At 39.0% G+C, this 21,183-nt stretch overlaps 2 protein-coding genes across 4 annotated transcripts in view; one reads left to right on the top strand and one right to left on the bottom strand.

The window, feature by feature from the left end:
• The first annotated feature begins 1,307 nt into the window (after nt 1-1,307).
• On the top strand, nt 1,308-7,909 carry PIMREG (PICALM interacting mitotic regulator). Its single transcript, XM_082776634.1, has 5 exons — nt 1,308-1,616; nt 1,815-2,133; nt 2,924-3,264; nt 4,365-4,460; nt 6,792-7,909. Exons 2-5 carry the CDS (start codon nt 1,843-1,845, stop codon nt 6,934-6,936), a joined length of 873 nt encoding a protein of 290 aa, XP_082632760.1. The 5' UTR covers nt 1,308-1,616; nt 1,815-1,842; the 3' UTR covers nt 6,937-7,909.
• A 345-nt stretch (nt 7,910-8,254) lies between these two features.
• Nucleotides 8,255-21,183, bottom strand: part of PITPNM3 (PITPNM family member 3) — a 79,034-nt gene continuing 66,105 nt past the window's right edge. For all 3 annotated transcript variants that reach the window (XM_082776230.1, XM_082776232.1, XM_082776231.1), the window contains 5 exons: nt 19,267-19,415; nt 16,838-16,987; nt 15,791-15,974; nt 15,274-15,402; nt 8,255-14,875 (listed from right to left, as the gene is read on the bottom strand). In XM_082776230.1, coding sequence (XP_082632356.1) covers nt 14,567-14,875; nt 15,274-15,402; nt 15,791-15,974; nt 16,838-16,987; nt 19,267-19,415 — 921 coding nt within the window. In that variant the 3' untranslated portion in view covers nt 8,255-14,566. The remainder of the gene's footprint in view (nt 14,876-15,273; nt 15,403-15,790; nt 15,975-16,837; nt 16,988-19,266; nt 19,416-21,183) is intronic.

Genomic DNA, 21,183 nt, shown 5'->3' with positions numbered 1-21,183 from the left:
TTGAGACATTTTGGTCCAGTGGACTGGAAGGCTGGTGAGTCAGGAGTCCAACTGCGTAGTAATAAAACACAAGGAAACAAACATGATGCAAGATGTTACCTGTTCCACTCTCAAGACTGGACTCTGTCCAGCTCCCTGAGCACCTTTCCAGCTCTGACGGATAGTCGCCCTCCTGAGTTCATGACTTCTTTTCTCTACCTCCCTCTTCACCGCCCCCTCCCCAAAGTTTGGTCATTGCTATCAAGCAAAGAAGTAACTTTTGTGATGTCACAACAACTGGAGCCATGCTAGGGCAAACAGCAAAGAAAGCCAACTTGAAACAAGTTAGTTGGGCTGAGGTAAAGAGAATGAAAAAGATAAGCAGACTTGTTTCATCATCTCAGGAAAAGACAATAAAAAGCCAAGAAGGAAAATAATGCATTTCATATCTATCTTTTTATTTACTAATCACAAACATCATCTGTAAAATACAAATTAAGTCCCACGGATCTGTTAGGTGCTTGTTTTCATGAGGCCTTTTACAGATCAGTTTACCATTTGGTTCTACCAAATCTAGCATATATGGCTGTAATACACAGAAATACATTTCTATTAACAATGGACTATTTCTTGGGATGCACTTGCCCACATTAAAGTTTATGAATACAAAAGGGTACAAATGCTGTCATGTGGAAATTTTAAAACTGTAGTGCTTTGCAACTCCTAGAAAGTACGCTTACAAGCCTCTGACCTGACTTGCAAGGCATCCTGCAATGTCAATGGGCAAGCCAGATGTGGCTCTGGCAGGGCAAGGTGTCGCTAGCAGTCAGCTCTTTCCAAGAGCGTTTTTTTCAGGTACAAGTGTTTTGAAGATCAATGCGTTACTTGCTTTCCTCTGGGGTAGGATGCAAAACAAAACTAATGACATTGGCAGCACTCGGCCTTTCGTTGCTGCCTGATTTGCTACAGGGCCCCCCAGCAGTTTGCAGCACAACGCTGTAATTCCACCAGCTCTGTCTTCTCCAGCTATGAAAGAAGCCCATGGGGCAAAACAACAACAAAACCAACAACAACAGCAACAAACGCAGCCTTCCAAGACTTCTCTTGTAATTATCAGCAATAACAGAAGCGGTCGCGTCACGTCACGTCACGCTCCGCTCCCGCAGCTCCCCGACCCACCCTGGGCGGTGGCCGCGCGTCTAACGGCCTCCGCGCTCAGCCAATGGAAGCGCGCGCGCGGCTGCGCCGGCCAATCCGGAACGCAGGGGGGCGGGGCGGGATTTGAACGCAGCGGCGGCGACGGCTGTGGCGGTGGCGGGCGGCTCGGGCGTGGTCCCGGTCGGTGCAGGCCCTGTCGCGGGCCGCGTCCCCTGCCGTACGAGGAGGAGGCCGTGCAGGGCTTGACCCTGCTCTCCCCCAGCCTTTGTATCGCCGCTGCCGTCTTTCGCGGCCGTGGTTTTCAACGTCTCCTGCGCGTGAAGTAACCGCGTCGCCGGGGCTCGCCGCCTCAGCTGCCGCGGGCTTCAGAGGACTCAACCCTTGGGCAGCAGCTGCTCCCTTCCCGGTATCCCGCCTGTGCAGGGCTTTCCGAGGTGAAATAATCCGTAGCGAGCGGCAGTTTACCTGAAAGGAACCCGGTAAGCTATGAATGTGGGACCTTAGTCTGCGTGAGGCATCGAGAAACTTTCAGTTAAATCGCGTTCCACCTGATGTGCTTGCGGCTCGCGGCTTGCCAGGACTGATGTCCTTGGAAACGCAGTGTGTGATATCCAATCTCTCCTTTTCCATACTGATGCACTTTGCTCTAATTTTTGTTTGTATTCTGATCGTTTCAGAAATAAATTGATCAAGACTTGGACCGAGATGGTATCTGTGCTCAAAAATGTCAAGGCAACAATGGGCTGGCAGAAACACCAGCTCCTAGCTGACTTTGATGAAAATGACAGCCCTGTACCAGACAAATTCAAGAGAAAGGCTTCTTTGAGTTCTCTCAATACCATCCGTATGTCTCTAAGGAAGCGAATACCTTTAAAACAGGTAGAGCTGAATTTCCATGAGACCCCAACTTGGGAAAGTATGGAAGCAAGAGCAAAGTGCCAAACTCTCCGGAGTATTACAAGAACAGCAAGAAATGCTTTTGGAATGGTGTCCCAGGTACTTTGCCTTTGCACTGGAGAGTAGGTAGAGTTTATTTTGTGCTTCAACTTCAGTTCCAAGATTACTGGACTCTGATGTAAAGTATAATGTATTCCAGAATGTTTATTCTATGTATTGTACAACACAGTGGTTGGCTCATAGCTACTCATTAGTAGAATGTTATCCTTGCTAGATAATCCTTGCCTTTATTATCCAGAAAAATTATGGTTCTGGCAGAACAGGGAGGAAGGTGAAAAGAATAAACATAAGACATCATTTAATAAAGCCCCTTTCCCCTACTGTATTTCATCATGTATGACAGAGCAGCCTTCATGAGGAAGAAGGTGGGTAGAGACTGCCATTGCTTGCAAATGATTGTTTCTGTGAAATGCGTAGCTTTAGACATATAAATACAGATAGAGATCTTTCCTGCACCTGTGCTATTTATTAGCATGTCCTTCATAACAGTCAATCTAAATTTGGACTGACAAAAGCCAGTAGGTGGTAGCATCATAGCAACCTAAAGTTTGCACTGCTCTTCCTGTTGGAGGCAGACTCTAGGCATATTAATTTTGTATCAGAGAGCCTGTCTCTTTCCTGCACAAAAGCAGCAGGCACTTTCTTCCAGTGCCTGCTGAAGTCCTTGTCAGGTTCCAAGGATTAGGGGAGCAAATGATTCCTTGAACCCAAATGGGTAAACCTGATATGAGAATGAAAACTAGGGATTCAGCTCAGATGTTCCTTATCTTTCTGTTTCCAAACTCTAGATTTCATTTAGCTTAACATGTCTATCTAATGCACCTTTCAGAAAATACAGAAGACTCACCAAAACCCAATACAGTCAATTGTGGCCTTTCCGGATGAATCTGTGGGTAGGAGAAGCCATGTGACCAGTTCTTCCAAGAAAAGAAGTACTATGCCTCAAACCCCTTGCCATAACAAGAATAGTGTTACTCCAGCAGCCAGTTCCATGAGCACCCCAGAATCCAGCAAAAGAGCCTTGCTTGGGCCAACAAGGGTGTCAGAACACAGAGAATGGAGGGGTTTCCCATCCTGGCACGGTGAAGATGCTGTCCCACTCCGGAGATCAAGAAGAGCAGCAGCACTTAAGAGCCCTTATTCATCACCTGCTCGTGCCAGCAGAATGACGTAAGACACTTTTTTTTTTTTTGTGTAAACCTTACCGCTTTTTTTTGTTACTGTGATTAGAGTATCTTGTAAAATGAATGGCAAGGCATGAAGGTTGTTATCCTATCCCACTGAAATGGTATGCTCTTAGGACAGTTAGGAAAGTAGTAGTTACAAGTTGCTGAATAGAAAGGGGCTGAGCACTGCATAAAGCTGAACCATGAATGTTCATTTTGTGCCGTGGCAAGAAAGAGCTTCCTTTTTAATCACTCTCCCATTGGATTAGAAAGTTTACAGCATGTTTCTCAGCACCAAACCACATCTGACTCTAGGAATATACCTGAACTCTGCTGTTCTTTTTCTGGTAAAGAAGCTCTCAACACATCTTCTACTTAGCAGCATTAGCAAGATAGAGCTATTTTTATTGCAGAGATACCTGAAAGAGTTCTGCCTATGCCAACCTCTTCGTACAGAGTAGAGAGATTCCTCTTGCCTCAAAGATTTAACAGAAATTAGAATAATAGAATCATCTATTATTGGAACAGGCTGCCCAGGGAAGTGGTAGAGTCACCATCCCTGGAAGTCTTCAAAAGACGTTTAGATGTAGAGCTTAGGGAAATGGTTTAGTGGGGACTGTTAGCGTTAGGTCAGAGGTTGGACTCGATGATCTTGAGGTCTCTTCCAACCTAGAAATTCTGTGATTCTGTGATCTAATTCAGGTTGGAAAAGACCTCTAAGGTCATCTAGTTCAATCTTTAACCTAGCACTGCCAAGTCTACCATTGAACCGTGTCACTAAACTAGAGAAAGGGTTGTGAGCTAAGGTAGTATTTTATAATGTACCAGGTATGCTTTTGTCTCGGTCAAAGTCATGTGAGAAATGTCAAAAGCTAGAAGCTGTCTAAACCTCAAGAACCTGAGACCAGTCACTGAACTGGAGGATAGCTATGTATAGGATGAATGGAGATGTGAAGCAGTTGGTCAGTAGAATTAAGAACATAATTATTACAGGCCCAAACTTCTCTCAGTAACTTGAGTTTTTACTGCAGGGATAGAGGCTTGTGCAGTGTCACCTAGTCAGTCTGCCTGTTTCATCTCTAGTAATAAACATCCTTTTTGCAGAGAGTTTGAGTGTGAGTTGGAACTGGTCTCCTCAGGGATTCGACGACTGAAGCACCTCTCTCAGGCACTTGATGATGGTATTGTACAAGAGGAGAGGTAAATACTGCCAACAATACCCCAACTCTTAGCAATAGGCCATCTTCCACTTGAACATTAGGCGAAGTGATTGCTGTAACTCAGGAGGAGGAAGAGCTGCAGAACTTTCTCAGTTGTAACATAGAGCCATTTTTTCTTCATGACGCTTGTGCAGATTCAATCAGTAGTTGAACTTGCAGCTTCTAAAACCTGACAGACAGTCACCCTGTCTTCTTGCTGTAGAACTCTGATTTCTCCCAGTCAGAGCCTAACTTTTACTTTGTATGAGAACAGTATCCTGCTACCTCTGTCTAAAAGAGCTGTCAACCCAGACATGCCAAGAAAACAAACTCCAAACCATTGCACAGACACTTAGCTATCATTGGTGCATGCACATTTATAAGAAAAAAGCTTTTGTTATATACTTATGTTTACAAATAGCCAATTTGAACCATACCTCAAAATTTAGAGGATGCAGAAGCCTCTTGTACAAAATCTTGGTTAACCCATGAGGTGGTAGGTGTTTGTAAAGGTTATGTCATGCTGAAGTAGGCCTATTCAGTCAGTAAAAACTAAAGGTCAGGAATTTCAACACAGAACAGTTCCCTAAACCCCCTTCTCCCCTTTCTCTCTTAGAACACTTGATGTCAGGCATTCAGTAATTAAAAGTCAAGGTACTTTGATCTTCTAGCGAAGGCTTAGCATTAACTACTTTTATCTACAAAGAGATAAAGGCAAGAGATAAAATCCTGCACAATTCCAAAAATCCAACTTCTACCAATGGCATCATTTTTAGATAGCGATAGGTTTACTCCTGTAAAAGCTAATGATAATATACATTGAAAATTTACTAAATCTCACTCCTAATATTCTCCCATCTGTTAGTGATATGACAGTTTCTCTCATTTGTAACTGAAGATAGTATCAACCAGGTAAAGTAGTTGTTCGCTTACTTTGACTATACCTGCATGCACCTGTGAGGAGAAAAACTGCTGTTTGGAGAGGGACAGACATATTAACTCAAAGTTTTCTTAAAATCTTACTGTGTGGAACCAAAGGGTTCTTTCCCTCATATTCACTGTGGCATTCTCTGCTACAGCAGATCATTGTGCAGATGTGAAGCAGCCTCTGTATTGAAGATTAGTGAAACCTTGCGTCTTTGCGATGAACCATAAACTGGGCTTCTATGCAAACAGCAGCTTTTTTCACCCCAGATCAGAAAACTACTAGTACTAATGTCTTTGTCATTTGATCTCAGTTCTTACTGATTAATAACAGAGATCACAAAGCATGACAGAACAAACTACATGTATTACCCTGAGCTAATTTTACAGCCTTTATTTTCCATCCCTAGCATTGTACTAGCGGTTAACATGATGCTGTGACAAAAACAGTAGATGATACCTGTGTTGCTGGCATTCTTATTAAACACAATTGCACCTAAGTGGATGGGAACATGAATTCTTTGCTTTGTGTTTCTGAAAATCACCTTCTAGTATCAACTCATTGAACCATTACCAGGTTTGCTATGAGAATGTCATAAGAGCCTTGATAACCTTCACTGTGATCTGTGTTATGACATTAATATCTTCACCTGTTAACATCTGAACTATTCTTTCTGTTTAAAGGGAAAGTTGTATCATGAATACTAGTTCCTATTCTTGCAACAAAGGTGTAAGAACTTGATTTCTGTAACTTAGGGAAAAGAAAAAAAAAAAAAAGGTAAAATACAACTCTCTGCTACCTGGGAGCAGTTTCAAATGCTTGCTTGAAGCTTCCAACAGCTATGTGTACTGCTTCCTCAGAGTGATTTGGTCCAGTTCTGCCCATGTAGATGCATACAATGTGCTCCAGCACTTGCTTGTTTGTAGGATCCCCATTTGGAATAGTTGTGAAATACATTTTTTTTGGAGGTATGCTTACACTCACTCTAGCGCATTACCTTCTCTTGCAGTATTCAGTTGCCATGAATTACTTTATTGTAGCTTCCATTTAATCTTTTCCATAATGAAACAAGCCTTTGTTCTCAAACTGATGATGGTTGCCAGCTCCATGCATTGCTCAGATGTATCTGTTTTAATGAATTACATTATATCACAAGAAATGCTCTTGTTGCTAGTTAAAGTATTGCCATACTTCATTTTTGTACTGCCATTTATGCTCATTGAAGGTAACTAAGTATTTTCTTGCTAGTTTTCAGAAGTGTTCAATGGAAGTACACAGGTCCAGACCAGCTCCCTCCTTGCTCTCAGATCTTGTCCTTTGTTGCCATTTTTCCAGCAATTTGTGTAACAACCTGTTACTTAACCTTGTAGACTTCAAGCTACTAACAGTAGTCTTGTTCTTCTGCAGGCAGCATGCGGTATCAATCTACTACTGTCTAATGGCACAAAACTTGCAGTCTGTACATCGATCTCAGAAATTTTCTCAGGCTATCAAAAGGCAAGCAAAGAAACTGTTGAGCAGTTTGTACCTGGACAGAGATGGCTATAAGTAGTGTTGGTTTGAGTATATCTAAAGGAAGACTTTGATTAGGACCTGAGAGACTGTACTGTATGCTTTGAACGTAACTTTGATTAAGCAACTACATTTTAAAAATCTTTTTTAACAAAGCAGCTTGGGACTTCCATTCCCTTGCTTTCTCTTCTAAAGTCAAATGAAATTTGTACCACAATGTATTATCTCTTACTAAGATAAGGGACCATCCTGAAAGTGGCTTTCATAGGCACTAAGTACTTTGAAACATATGTTGCACTGACCATGGTCAGAGCAAGGGTCACAGATTTATAATATACTAAAAGTAGTGATCTTTTCAAAACTTTTTTTTTTCTTTAAATACTAACAAACTAAAAGCTAAGCATCATGTTTAACTGGAAGTTAAAGAAACAATAATTGCTTGAGTTCTGACCACAAATGGCATTCCAAGGCAACAGGTTTCCTTGGAGTCACTCAAGCCACAACAGTGGAGCCACATTAGGACTTCAACACACAGCCTAAGGACTGCTGTTAGGCTAGCCCAACTTTTGTCTTTCATACTAAAGCAAAGATTTCTCAAGCTTCTAGAATTCAACACCAGTGCTGTTTTCTACGGTAGGAGTTTTGTGCAGTCTTTTGGAATTACTTTCACTCTAAGATGTACCTTCAGACAAAAGATTGAGTTGGTAAACTTTTATCTACAATCACTTTTAAGATGCACATATAATTTGGTAAAACTTGAACAGCCTAAGTTTTAACAGTATTAAATATAAATATGAGAAGCACTCATGTTCAATTCTGATTTATGTGTAATTACTGATTTTTAAACTTGTTCCCACTTTCCTGTTCTCCTGTCAAACTAAACTTATAAAATATTGAAACAGTTAATAAAGCCTGTAAACATCCCAGACATCTAGGCTGTCATATGACTGGTGTGAGCTTTAGATTGTGTGATTTTTCTGAAGTAGGTTTTGGTTTGTTTTTGTGCTTTTAAATAAAACAACAACAACAAAAAACTTCCCGTATGGAACAGTACCTTGAAGTTATTCCTTGCATGTACTGAAACTCCTTGTATAAAGCTTCCACAAGGATCGTGTCTCATTATTGAAATCTCTTGTATTCTTTTCAAAAAGGAGGATTGAAGGTCACAGGTTGACGTCTGTTCAGAGATCTATGTCTTTATTTCAGATAGTCAAAAATATTAAACAGTTTCTATACTACCACCACGAATAAAAACAGTCTGGGACACTACTGGCTTAAAGACAAGGAAGGTTTTATTTTAGTGGCTAATATAAGATTTTAAAAACCAACACACATCAAAATCTATACCAGTTGTAGAAATCTTACTCCTTATTTCATATTAAGAAATTCATTATTGTGCATTTTTGAATCTTTACAAGGCAGCCATAAGAAATATAAACATTTGTCACCAGATTGAACCTTCTTACTGACAAATAATATCTGAAAGTAAATGCTTCATAAAACTAGACTGAAAGAACATGTACAACTTTTTTTCCTTTTAGGAATTCAGTTATAAGAGGACTGCCTCTTTCCCTTCCCCACAAATAGAAAAGTTTATACAGAAGGCTTGGGGTTCTGTGAGAAGCCTGCCATTCTGGGTCCTACATCAGTCCTCGCAGAATAACTTTGTCCATAGAAGTTGTGATTTTTAAATTATGGTTTAGTGTTATGATCTCTGGTACCCCATATCCCAGCAGGTCATGGTAATCTTGCCTCTCTATTCTGTGCCCTCCCTCTCCCCCCTAAGTTCTGTACAATTTTACAAATAGGAACTTATCTGCCAGAGTTGTTTTGTATTTCCACCACCTCCACACTCCCCAGACAATGATAGCCAGTTTCAAAGGTAGCTTACTGGGATAAATACAAATAGAGGATAAACTATCAACCCCTTACCTTGGACTTGGTATAAAATGAGGGAAAGAGAAATACCAACACCTGACATTCAATTCCAGAGTCCATGGCACAGGATTCTAGCTGGTCCAGGCCCTTTCCTAGTTCTGAAAAAAAAGGAGCTCTTTTCATCCAGAAAAATGTATTATTGCCTTTTTTTTTTTTTTTAATGGGGGACTGAATTTAGGATCATTAGTAGAAACCTATAGTTACACTTGAGTGATTAAACAGCACTGAAGTGAAATTACCTTGTGAGAACTACAATTTCTGCTGAAACTATGAACAAAGACAAGGAGGAATCATTGCTCTTACAGAAGCTGAGGAGGTAAGTTGGAAATTTTTGTGTTTAGAGACTTCTATCCTGAGACAGCTCCAGATGAGGATGAAGAATGCAACTTTCTCCCCTGTGTGCCTGAAATGAACAATTCAACGCAGAAGTCCTGATTTTAGATCCCACATTTCAAGTTCTAATCAGAAAAAATTGAAACTATATTGTATAATCGCTTCATTATTAAAACAAATTATTATAAAATGGCCCACACTTGAACTGTCTAGCACTTTCATAACATACTTACCTTCTCTGTTGCGAAAGGGGAAAAAAATGGGGAAAATCAGTTTTCCCTCAAAAGCTCAGTAACAATTGTTGCAGTTACAAATTTCTAAAGCTAAAAATACCTGTTGTTTTCAGGTATAATAAAAAATGCTTAATGTTTTTACCAAATATAAGAAATTAAACAATACAAAAGGACAAACTTCACTTTTTCTTTCTAAATTTATGCTGTGAAATACATGAAATACATGTGAAATACGTGAAATAACTATTGTGTATTTGCTTACATTCATAGCCATTCTCTGGCCTAAAGCCTGTAATGTGTAAATAGGACAACTTGTTCACTAAGAAAGGCAAACAGGATATTTTGCAGAATGGTGGACCTTCAAGATAAATGTCACTGGATTTTAATATTAGATTAAGGTGCGTCAAATGTCTTTCTCTGTGGTTTACTGGTAGCTGCTCTTCTACATAAGCAGTGAAAAGTTTTACCTCTGTTTAGAAATGACTTCCCTAAGTAGTAGAGGCTCAGGAGAAGCAATCTGTAAGAATTAAGACTATATTCCTCCAAACAAATCAAAATGGCAGCTTTCATGAACCCCAAGGAACAAGAGGAATAGTTAATGCCATGTCAATTTTACACTTAACAAAATTTTATGCAGAAATAGATATAAACCATGCCACAAAACTAAATAGGCATACTTTAGTCAAGCAAGATTCTGTTTGAAGCGCACCAGTGTACTCAGATACATTTTTTTAATTGAATAAACAGCCATTGTTTAAAAAAAAAAAAAAAAAAAGAGCTTACAAATTTGCTTTGAAAGCAGAACTTCACTTAGGTTGGCTGTCAATAGCTACATACATACAAAATACACCACAGTGTGAAGTTTTGTTTTCACAATATCTCAGGTAAGTCTAAAACTGCTATTAATCACAGCTTTCTTTTTTTTTTTTTTTTTTCTTCCCCCCCCAGAATACAGTAATTTAAAAATGGATATGTATGAACAGGGCAAAGAACTATGGGCTATAGATATATATGAACAGGGCTGACTTGTACTGCTGCTTCAGAACCCAATTGAATAAATGGAATACCAGCTTTTTGTTTTATGTTTCGCTTCTGCCTCTTCCACTAAGTTGATCAAAGGTTTATGTGCTTCTCTGTAATATACTGGAGGCACTGTATGTGTTGAAGACTACTGATGGGTGTAACTTGTGTTCCTTGGCCACCCATAATACCCACAGCTTCTCTGAACATTTACCTTCTGTGTATGCCTCAACACTTAGCCTATAAAGTTTAAGAAAGTACTGACTACAGAGAATGCAGCAATGAGGCTCAGTAATCAGAAAATAAAAAAGGACTGCAGGTTCAAATTTAATCTCAGTGAATGGCCTGCTGAAGAGGACTGATAATCCCTCTGTGAAAGCGGAAGTGAAACTGAAGGCCAATTGCAAAGGGAATGCCAATGAACTGTTGCATGCAGTTTCATGTGGACAAAATATTAAACTAAGACTGATCAGAAGGCAGTGTTTCAAGAGAAAACATTGAAAAGTTATGCTGTAGAACTAGTGCTTCTAATGACTGGGGGGAAAAGAAGGAGGGGGTGGGGAGGAGTGGAACTAGTGTTCTGAAGTACTTGAGGTCTCCAGCCATGGCAACACAGTATTTGTTGAACCAACCTAGTAAATCACAAAAATATCTTCCATAGTCCCATCTCCAACAGAGGTTTTGTGCCATTTTAGTGGCAACTGGTTAGTGCTTTCAAAACAATTGCATCTGATGTCTCAAGCTCAGTTACTAATTAGCATGAAGTCTTAACTTTCAAACTGATGCCTGTATCAATCATTGTTCACCAAAGTGCTCAGTTGGAGGCATGTGTTCAGGAGATAAACCACTCTCTCCCTGAGCAATAAGTAGAGTTGGTATTATGCAAGGGCAACATAAACCCTTGTAGGAAATGAAGTTAGGGAAAATATTTTCAGCTGAATTTCAGTATGATGTGTACAGACTATGAAATTGTTACCACTAAATCAAGCATACAATAGCATTTGTTTTACTACTTTTAGTTCATAATATTCTTATGAGAAGCCAACATAATGACTACTGTAAATGTGACCCAGAAATTAACAGAAATACACAAAGTGAGAGAGAGCTTTCAGGACATGGTTCCCTGCAACATGCCATTGTGTTAGCAATAGTAAAACAAACTTCAGTAACCTAGGAGATTTCCCTAACCTTGTGCTCAGAATCCTAAGTCCCTTAAAGACAATCACAGAATTACACACAGATCTCCTTTTTGAAAGGAAGTGGGTCTTAGCAACTTAAATCAAAAAATAGGTATTGGAGTCTCCGGCTGGTAGAGGTAGACAACTAAAGCAACATTAGCTTTGAACTCTAGAACGGGCACAGTTCTTCCTCTGAGAAGACATGCTACCCAACACCCAGTTCTTTTAAACAATAACTTCAAATTTTGCAGTCAATGTTGCCTCTAGGTCCCTTATGTAAGTTTCAAATTTGTCTTGTGATTGCCACCATCTTTGGATTCCCTCCCTCACCTATTTAAAATAAAAACAACAACCAGGAGCATGTGTGCAATAACTATATTCTGTTGTCTTGCCCTGGCAAGAGCCAAAACTTTCTGTCAGTCATTGTGCAATATGAAAAAAGAAGGCAGTCCCGTGGGACTAATAAACAAAGACTGCTCTGCAGTATCAATTATTTACTGTTCAGAGACTTAGCTACTGTGGCTGGTCTTTTCAGAGGATGTACTCAGGAAATCTCTTTTGTTGGTCCCTGTTAGAGCAAGATACATTTCATAGGAAGGGAGCACAGATATAAAGATACATGCATCTTTCTTTACTACGTGATTTTTTTTGTTTCCTAGACCAGCAGCAGGAAGGAGTATTGAGTACTTATCATCATTATGATAAGTAGCCTTCACTGCTCTAACATCTTGTCAGCTCTGGTACCTATGATAGCACTGAACTGACTGGAGGGACATGGAGCCTGCTGTTTGGTGTTAGCTTGTGTAATCTCCTCCTAGCTGCATAGGACAGGAAACGAAATGGACAACGATCAGTAAATAAAAGACACATTGGGTAAAGAAAGAACACTGAAAACTACTCTAAATTTGGGTTAAAGAGCTAAGTGTGACACTACTGGGAAAGCATTTGTAAACCTAAAGACTGCTTCAGTGTAGTTTCTGGAGATCTTTCATTTAGCTTTTGTAGCTGGCTGACTTGCCAACAGAGCAAAACAACCCCAGCCCTTGTATTGCAGTTACCTAATGAATGTGAGCTACCAAACTTCTCATAGCTTTCCTAAATCTTCAGCAAAGATTACTCCTTCCCTTAAATGAAGCATTATAAAAGAACAACTTTCTGATGTGCCAGAAATCTTTCAGGAAGTTTGAAATAGGTAACTGACAATCTTGGTAAGTGATAAGCTTAAAACCAGGAAAGACAGACACAAACAAAACCCCCAACTTTCATTTATAAGCTATTTTGCTGCCTTTTAGGACAAAAGCCACATTACTAGGCCCTTCAAAAAACACACTGAAACTTTTATGTTAACAGGAAGTTACTGGGTTTCCTTCTGCACCATCAGAATACTTTTCTATTGCATTCCTTTATTGTTTTACACAGTGACTTTGAAATCATTAATCAACAGACTTCTTTCTGTTCCAGCTATAGATTAGGAAAACCTGAAAGTAAAAGGGTGGGGATGACAACCTGCAACTCCACAAAAGTGCATGTGCTGGGGAGAAACCAAATCCCCCTACTGACTTCCAGTTTTCTCAGGGTCAACAGTCTGGAGTTTTAATTTTTGAAGAAAAAAAAAATAATTGTGCACTAGCAACTTCGTTGCAGGTTTTGAAACATGCATCAGTTCTATCATGGAAGTTCGCTTGGTGAATTTATAGTTTGGTGGAAATATTTGCATAAAGAAGCTGCAAACTGCAGCTACGTTAAACTAATTAAAATGTTTAGTTTAGAAATATTATCACCTAGAGAAAACTTCACACATTTTTACTTTTAATACGTTAATTGAGAGATCCGAGATAAATTTAAATCAGTAGGAAAATGTCTACTTGGCACCTGTAATTTGTCGTCTCCATTCTTTGAAGCTCACAGGCTGTAATTCTGACTGCTACAGATTGTCTTAGCACAGTAGTTGCTGTAAAGCATGAGAAGGTAAATAATTTACTCCCAGGAATTCCATTAGCATTTATCACTTTTTCCTCCTCCAGCTTAAAGTTTCTAGTTAAAATAATGGAAAAATTGATTGCTCTGAAGTTTGCAGATCCCTTAATAAAAAAGTTCCCTTTAGGTTACCATCTTAGGATCTGTTTCAGACTTAGATGGTTAGAGACATCTCCTTGCTCACAGTAGTTAATACATTTTGCACAGTCACCAAGTTCAACAAAACAATGTGATTTTTGTACACTTGCACAGCACTTTGTACACAGCAACACTAACTACTTCAAACCGTGGCAGAGACATTTATTTCTAACACGAAGCATTTACGATTTGGTTCATAGGTGGAGTTCTCCAAATTACTTGATGTACAGCACTTCAGACAACATGAGTGCCTATATCTGAGTCTGTTGACCAATAATGTAAGCTGAAAGGATATCTTGGGTTAAAGGCACCCAACAAGCATCTTGCTGTACAAATTCTGATTACCCATTATTGTATTCCCTCTTCCTCTTTCCTTGCAAATGTATCTCTTTATCGAAAGTGAAGTGGCAGCAGATAAAACTAATGTTTAAAGTGCAAACTTTCCCTGTAACCTATGGGACCTAATGTTTATACTGCTTTGGGTGCAGCTAGTCAGCTGCTACCACAATCCTTCTTTTGAATAAAAAACAGCTTGTTGCAGCTTTTTCTCTTATTGCACATTTTATTGTATCTATTGTACAAAATAACCAAAGATAATTTTTTTTCCTGTTGCTTTGATGTTTTAAGCACTTGCGATAGTTTTAGATTGTTTTAAAATTTCCCAATAAACATGTCAAGAGGAACAAACTGCAAGTTCCCTGGTTGGTATAAGAAGGCATTTTCTAGAGCAGGAACAACTCCGAGGTACAGGTTCCTCTCTACATTTTCTAGTTGGAAGCTGCCTAAATATTATCTTTGAGGCATGATTACAAGTTTAAGGGGGTGGCATCCAAGATCAACATACCCCGGCTTCCTAGGGGACAGATTCAAACTTGTGAACTCCACCTCTAACCCAAGCAATGGAGGGCAAATGTCTGTCATGATCTTTGTCTGATTCGGGCTGGCTCTGGGCACGCTCTGGTTTGGGGTTTGAAGAAGGTGGGTCAGGCTGCTGCACAGACATAGTCCTGCGGAGATGGTTTCTCTTGCGCAAAAACTCAGGTTGGGAGTGAAGGCCAAAGCTGCCTTTTCTCAAGATCATCCGAGAGTTGTTCTTTTTGGGTCGTGAATGAAGACTGAACTCCAGTGAGGCCAAGTGGGCTGCATAACCCTCACTGAGGAACTGAAACAGGAAGGAAAGAGAGTGACAAATTACTGCTGCCTCAACCTATGAGCTCTATGAGGAGTTCAGTTCCTATCTTTGGCAATTTAGTTATATATAAATAAAAGACTTAATATGTCTCCTCTCCTTTTTAATTTCAGTGAATTGTTCCATTTTGTTGTTCAGCAATATGCAACACATGTACTTGCAAGTACAACCTGTGACCATTCAATTCTCTTTATGATTCACTCAGCCAGAAAATGCCTCATCTGAGACCAAAACTGCCCTTCTTTCTCTGAAAGACTGTCCCTGCTCTTTATCTTGCGTGTGTGTGCACGTGTGTGCGTGCATACATTCACGCACATGCATTTCCTTACTCCTCCCAAGGACTTCCTGGTTGAGCAGCAACAATTACTTACTTGACACTGTGCCTGGTATTTCTTTGTTGAACGTCCAACTATGTAGATCTGGGATGGTGACAGAGCCAAGACATTGTAAACAGAAATATCTTTCATGGAACCATATGCAGCACAGATTTTGATGTGGCACTGAAAAAAATAATATTACTTCCAAAGTTAATGCTCTGACTATTGAACAGCATGCACTACAAGGATGGCACTTGTTTAGCATCGAAGCAACAGGCAAACTCACTGTTAACAAATGCTGTAAACCACACACAGCTAAAGCTGTTTGCCTGCATGCCAGCAGAATTACAAATATGCAGAGAGAAAAGAATAAGTAGTTCATCGATTTATTTGTAATACCATATGCCAGGAGGTACTTTTGGATATTTTATTTAGCATTTCCTATTCTTTGAAAAGTAAGAAAAGAAAGGAGGAATGGCAAAAATACTTTATAATGGCCAATAGGATTTACTGTTCAGTCAATGATATCCTCTAGAAAAAGGTTTCAAGGATATAAACTTCTTTCTAGTACCTCTTGCATGAGATTCCGTAGAAAAATAGTCTTTTGTCGCAGTGGGTCATGAACGAGTCCATCAGAGAAGAAGATCATTCCTTGTGGGAAATTGTGTTGAGACAACCATGAAACCACACGCTGCTTTTGCATATCTGGACGGCCAGTAATATAGATAATCAGATACCCCAGGTCCTGCCAATGTCTGTCAGAAACAACAGATAAATTACATAGATGCAGAAAAAGAAATAATGCCCAAAAGACAGGTTAGTATTTCTTTGCTCAGCATGGACCCAGTTAGAAATCAGACATGACCCTTCAACAGGTAGAAAGCACCCTGTCTGCTCCTAGTGAGAAATTATGCAATTATATCTACATCTTGAGGGAGATAGAATAAAGCAAGTGATAGTCTCATACAATAAGTTATGTAAAACATAATAGCTATTTAAAAATGGATTTAGAATAGTCCCTTTGCTGTACCTCAAGTCCTCCTACCTTTGAAATGTATTGCGAGATTCTGTCATTTTAAATGAAGGAAATGGAAAATTCTTGACAACTGGCATCTCTGCATTCCAAAATGTGAGTTGTACTTCCTCACCCAGTGCAGTGTTAACAGACTTGCAAGAATGAATTAAAAGCATTCTGACTTTTCATCCATAAAACTCTCCTATGCTCATGGCGCTTGGTATTTCTGGAGCAGAAGTATGTCCTTACTTGAAGTTAGTGAAACACAAAATACACTCTTTGCTAACCACAGTAACAATTGGAATCATTATTAATTAATTACTCGCACTTTAACACCATGTTCATTTGAATACGTAATTTTCAATCTTTATCCAACTTAAACTACAAATTTCCAAGTAAACCATAGCATTCTAAGATTCCTCTGAAAATCAGGCAGGCCTGTTGTCCAAGCAAATGCAGAAACATACCTGCAAAGCATTCTAGCCTTCAAAGAATTTTTGCATCCTTAGTTTAAAAAATTATATATTCTGTTCCATTCCCCCCTATTGTGTTCAAACAGAAAAGTCAGAGATTGAGAAAGCGAAGCATGAAAACTTCACTTACCTGACAACATCAACAGCCCCAGCTCGGACTTTGGGATCACTTCCCATAATTGAAACACTTGCTGCAAATGAACCATCAATGCTGAACACAACACATTCCATTCCTCGGGGAAGCACAGTCAGATAGCTTGTGGCACTGCTCTGGTCCCCTCTGGAGAGCCAAAGGAATAAACACTTTTTACAAGCATAGTGTGAGAATATTTTCTGCACATTCTAGTTAAGGACTGTCTAGATCTGCAGTTTCAAATATCTCTATCAAGTAGGTATTCTGATTTCAGTCCTATGTGGGGCATTTAAAACCTAAACTTTTAGGAAATTGCTTTCCAATATGAAATTTGGAAGCTGATGTTAATAAGAAATTGCATTTGTACAAATACATATAACAATTCATAAAAAAAAAAAAAAAAACAAACACCAAAAAACTTAAGAACTCAAACTTTGGATGCTATCTGTCTACATATACACATAGATAATATGTGAATTCTCTGTGGATCTACATAGCACACAGAATCACATTATCATCTAGGTTGAAAAAGACCTCCAAGATCACCTACTCCAACCTCTGACCTAATACTAACAAGTCATCCACTAAATCAGATCACTGAGCTCTACATCTAAATGTCTTTTAAAGACCTCCAGGGATGGTGACTCAACCACTTCCCTGGGCAGCTCATTCCAATGCCTAACAACCCTTTTGGTAAAGTTCTTCCTAATATTCAACCTAAACCTCCTCTGGCAGAAATTAGCTTTTTTTTTTTTTTTTTTTCCCCAACAGTCTACAATTACTGGCAAATTCTCAGAAATTACGAGGGAAGAACTGATATGTACCTTTTATTGGCATCTTTCTGCTTATGACTATCAGCTTTTCTCCACTAAATAACCAATAGAATAATATTAGCATTAGCCATCTCTCTATCATTTCAAATTACAATGGAAATGCCAATCCAGAAAAGTAAAACAAACCAAAATAACCTACCCCTAAACAGAACCAAGCCAACAGAAAAATGCAATTGCAGATGGCTTTTCATATAGAAAGATATGTGAGATGCCATGCCACCTTCTGTTCATGACGACCTCCCCAAGAGGTCTGGACTCTAATAAAGCACAAAGTGATCCGAAGTCTTATTATTCCACGATATCATGGTCCTTAAAAAAATGTGATCCGAAGACCACATTGTCCTTCCTTTAAAAAGATGATCACCGTATGATATAGAAATTTATATATGATGATGAAGATTCTTAAAATATGTGCAAATTACATTACAGCTTAACAGGCAAAGGCAGGACAACTCTGATTCCTGTTTGAAACTCATTCCTGCAGTCTAAATGCCCATGGGTACTTAGCTTCCCTGTACACCTTAATTTATGTTCATGTAACTGTCTTTTCATAAATTGATGGTTTGTTATACAACACTGAAATAAAATATTTCTTCCTCCATTAGCACTACACAAGACTGAAAATTGACTTTGGACTTGATTAATGGGTGGATAATGTCACGTTCAATTTCAACTGAATTCATCACTCTGATTGTGCCTCCAAAGTAGAGACTCAAAGAAAACTGTAAAATTATTTTCTATTTGGGTATGTGATTTAATTCTAAGTGCAATGCTAAATTAAAGTTATTTATTTATTTATTTATTTATTTTAATTCAGCACAGGAATTAAACATCAAAATTTTTAAAAGCACAGCTACCCTAGTCTTGCACCTATGCCAACAAATCTTACTTCATACATTTTCACTTTTTATACATGACAACACGGTATTTTTTTCAAATACAGGAAAACCAGGGGAGTTGACTTCAATAAAACGTTACTCTGAGATACTTTTTTCCCCCCATTTTAGAATAAACATTCTTATGTACAGAATTAAAGCGACTCTTTCAATTAGCCTGCTATCAACACACACATTGCTGGCTGAGAATAAGACAGTACATCCTCTACTGTTAATTTCAACAATAAAAGCTTCTTATTGGCTTGAAGAACATGAAGCCATACCCTTCAGCAATCTTTTCTCCAATGAAGAAGCTCTGAAATAAACCAAATCATACACTCTTGCCATAAGAAAACTGAATAGTCATCCAGTCATCTTATTTTGCACTAAATTGAATTATGTTGAAGTTTTGTGTTGCAGGAAGGATAGTTAAGACCCATTGGGCAGGACACCTGTAAGCTGGCCAGTAAACAGATGACCACTGTTTCAAATCTAAACTGATAACACAGCAAGAAAACCAAGAAAAATAATTAAATTTGTCACTGGACAGCTGAAGCACAAAGAAATTAAATTATCTGCCTAAAGCCACACAGAAATCTGTTGTTTAATATAGAACTGACCAAATTTCCCCTCCATACACACTTCAATCTTGTACATGTCGATGTCTTCCTGATCACAAGAGCCCATCACACCTGTAGTTCCAGCTTAGAGTTATTACCTGACCACCATTTTGATGGGATACACACCAACTCTCAATCTCTTTTGTTTGGGTATGCTGTAAGATATCCGGCCACTGCTGTTGGATATCTCTGTGTCAAAGTACACCCATCTACCTGAAGATGGCTCAGTCATTATGAAGATATCAACCTGCAAAAACAATACAACAGGTACACAGAGGGTGCCTACTATCACACAAGACCTGCCAAGCCTACATCCCATTAGTATCTCCAATTGTGTCTTGTACCAAAAGCTAACAAAGTTTCAAGGAACCTTAAAACTCAATAAAAACTTCATAGAGGATCCTCTCAATTAGAAATGTTTCCTAACACACAGTACAAGAGTTTACTGTTGCTTTGACCATTTAAAGCACCCATCTTAGCATTGCCAATGTCAAGAGCATATAGAGCTCAGGACTTCAGGAGGAACATCAAACTGGAAAAAAGATCATTTCAGCTTGCGTGTGTGTATTAAGTTTTTGCATACTAAACCTACAAAAGGGAAAAAAATCAGCTGGTTATTAAAAGATGAAATCTTTCTCAAATCATAACATTGCTTTCAAACAAAAAGCCTACACATCTCAAAGTATCAAGATTTTTTTTTTTCCCTGAAGAGGTTTCATCAGTGCTTTTCTTCAACTTAAGTCACTCAAGTGATGGGGATGCTTTAAGGTGTTTTTTAAAACAGAACAGCCAAACAACAACACAACAAAACAACAGGATAAGATTGAAGCAGTGATTGTCTTAGAAGTATAACCATTACCCATGATGATAGTTCAATTTGTACCAGTACAAGGCATGCTGAATATTGCAATAGAATCTTAGAAGCAGCACATCACTTAAGTCGTGTGGAGTTAACTGATGAAGCCCAGCAGTGACAGAGGTACGGGATATTGTATACTGTATTTCAAGCCAACACACAGCAGCAGCTGACATAGCTTTTTGTGACTGTAGAAGAGTTCTTTGTCACATGAACCATCTTTCAGACAGGCATCACTCAAGATCTCTATAGTTGAGGCTGAATGGAAAACATTTTACAGTGAGGTCTCTGCTAGGGATGGAAGCAATTCAGTTGAATGATGCAATCTAGACTATCAACTCAAAGACACTGGTCAAGGCTTCCAAATGCATTCTATAACACAATTTCGAAAGATTCCTGTCTTTCACTAAAGTTTTTTTTTTTTTTTTTTCCAGTTACCTCTGAAAATTTAACATACAAAATTTAACATAAGAAGAGTGCAATAATTTCATTGTGATGTAGGCAGAGAGTGAGAATGTAAATGCTGATCTCAAAAGCAAGAGCTTTACTCTGGCTGAGTGCAATATATCTAGCTTATATGTAACTCAGCCAACATCTTAACTCCAATATTTTGAAGCCAGGAGCCTGAGTACATTTGCAACAGTGAGAGGATCATTTCTAATGCATGGCAACACAATCCTTAGGTTTTTCTACCTGAAATACCACTTCCTGCTTAGTAACATGAAAAAAGGTAGGCAGAAGTCTTTCCATAGCCAGTTTCCTAAACAGTGCAAAAGAAGATGGAGAACAAAGGAGATTTACCATAAATAAAGCTGTTATCAGAGTCATTATTTAAGTGCAGTCTACTAAAAGTAGACTGCCCAATGTTGAAAAGCAGGAAGCTGAATGCTCAACCCAGCATGAGGTTAATGCATCACCTTAGCAGCATGGGCACAAAACAAGCAAAGCGAAGTCTCCAAGCTTCATTTTTACCCTAAGTTCAGCAACAACGCTCTGCTAATTTCCATAAAAGCTCTTACAGTCTATTGAATATGAACAAAGAGTTCACTTAATGTTTGGCTTTGCTAGTTTTAAGCCTGGCTGCTGCAGGCAGCGCTAGGAGCACAGATGGTTCCAACCATGGCACATTACTTCTTCAATTCTACAACTGATCTTTACT

This window comes from Aythya marila (genome assembly GCF_965140915.1).
Source record: "Aythya marila genome assembly, chromosome: 20".
NCBI lineage: Eukaryota > Metazoa > Chordata > Aves > Anseriformes > Anatidae > Aythya > Aythya marila.
The sequence above is the reverse complement of the archived record's forward strand: the minus strand, read 5'-3'. Positions and strand labels throughout refer to the sequence as shown.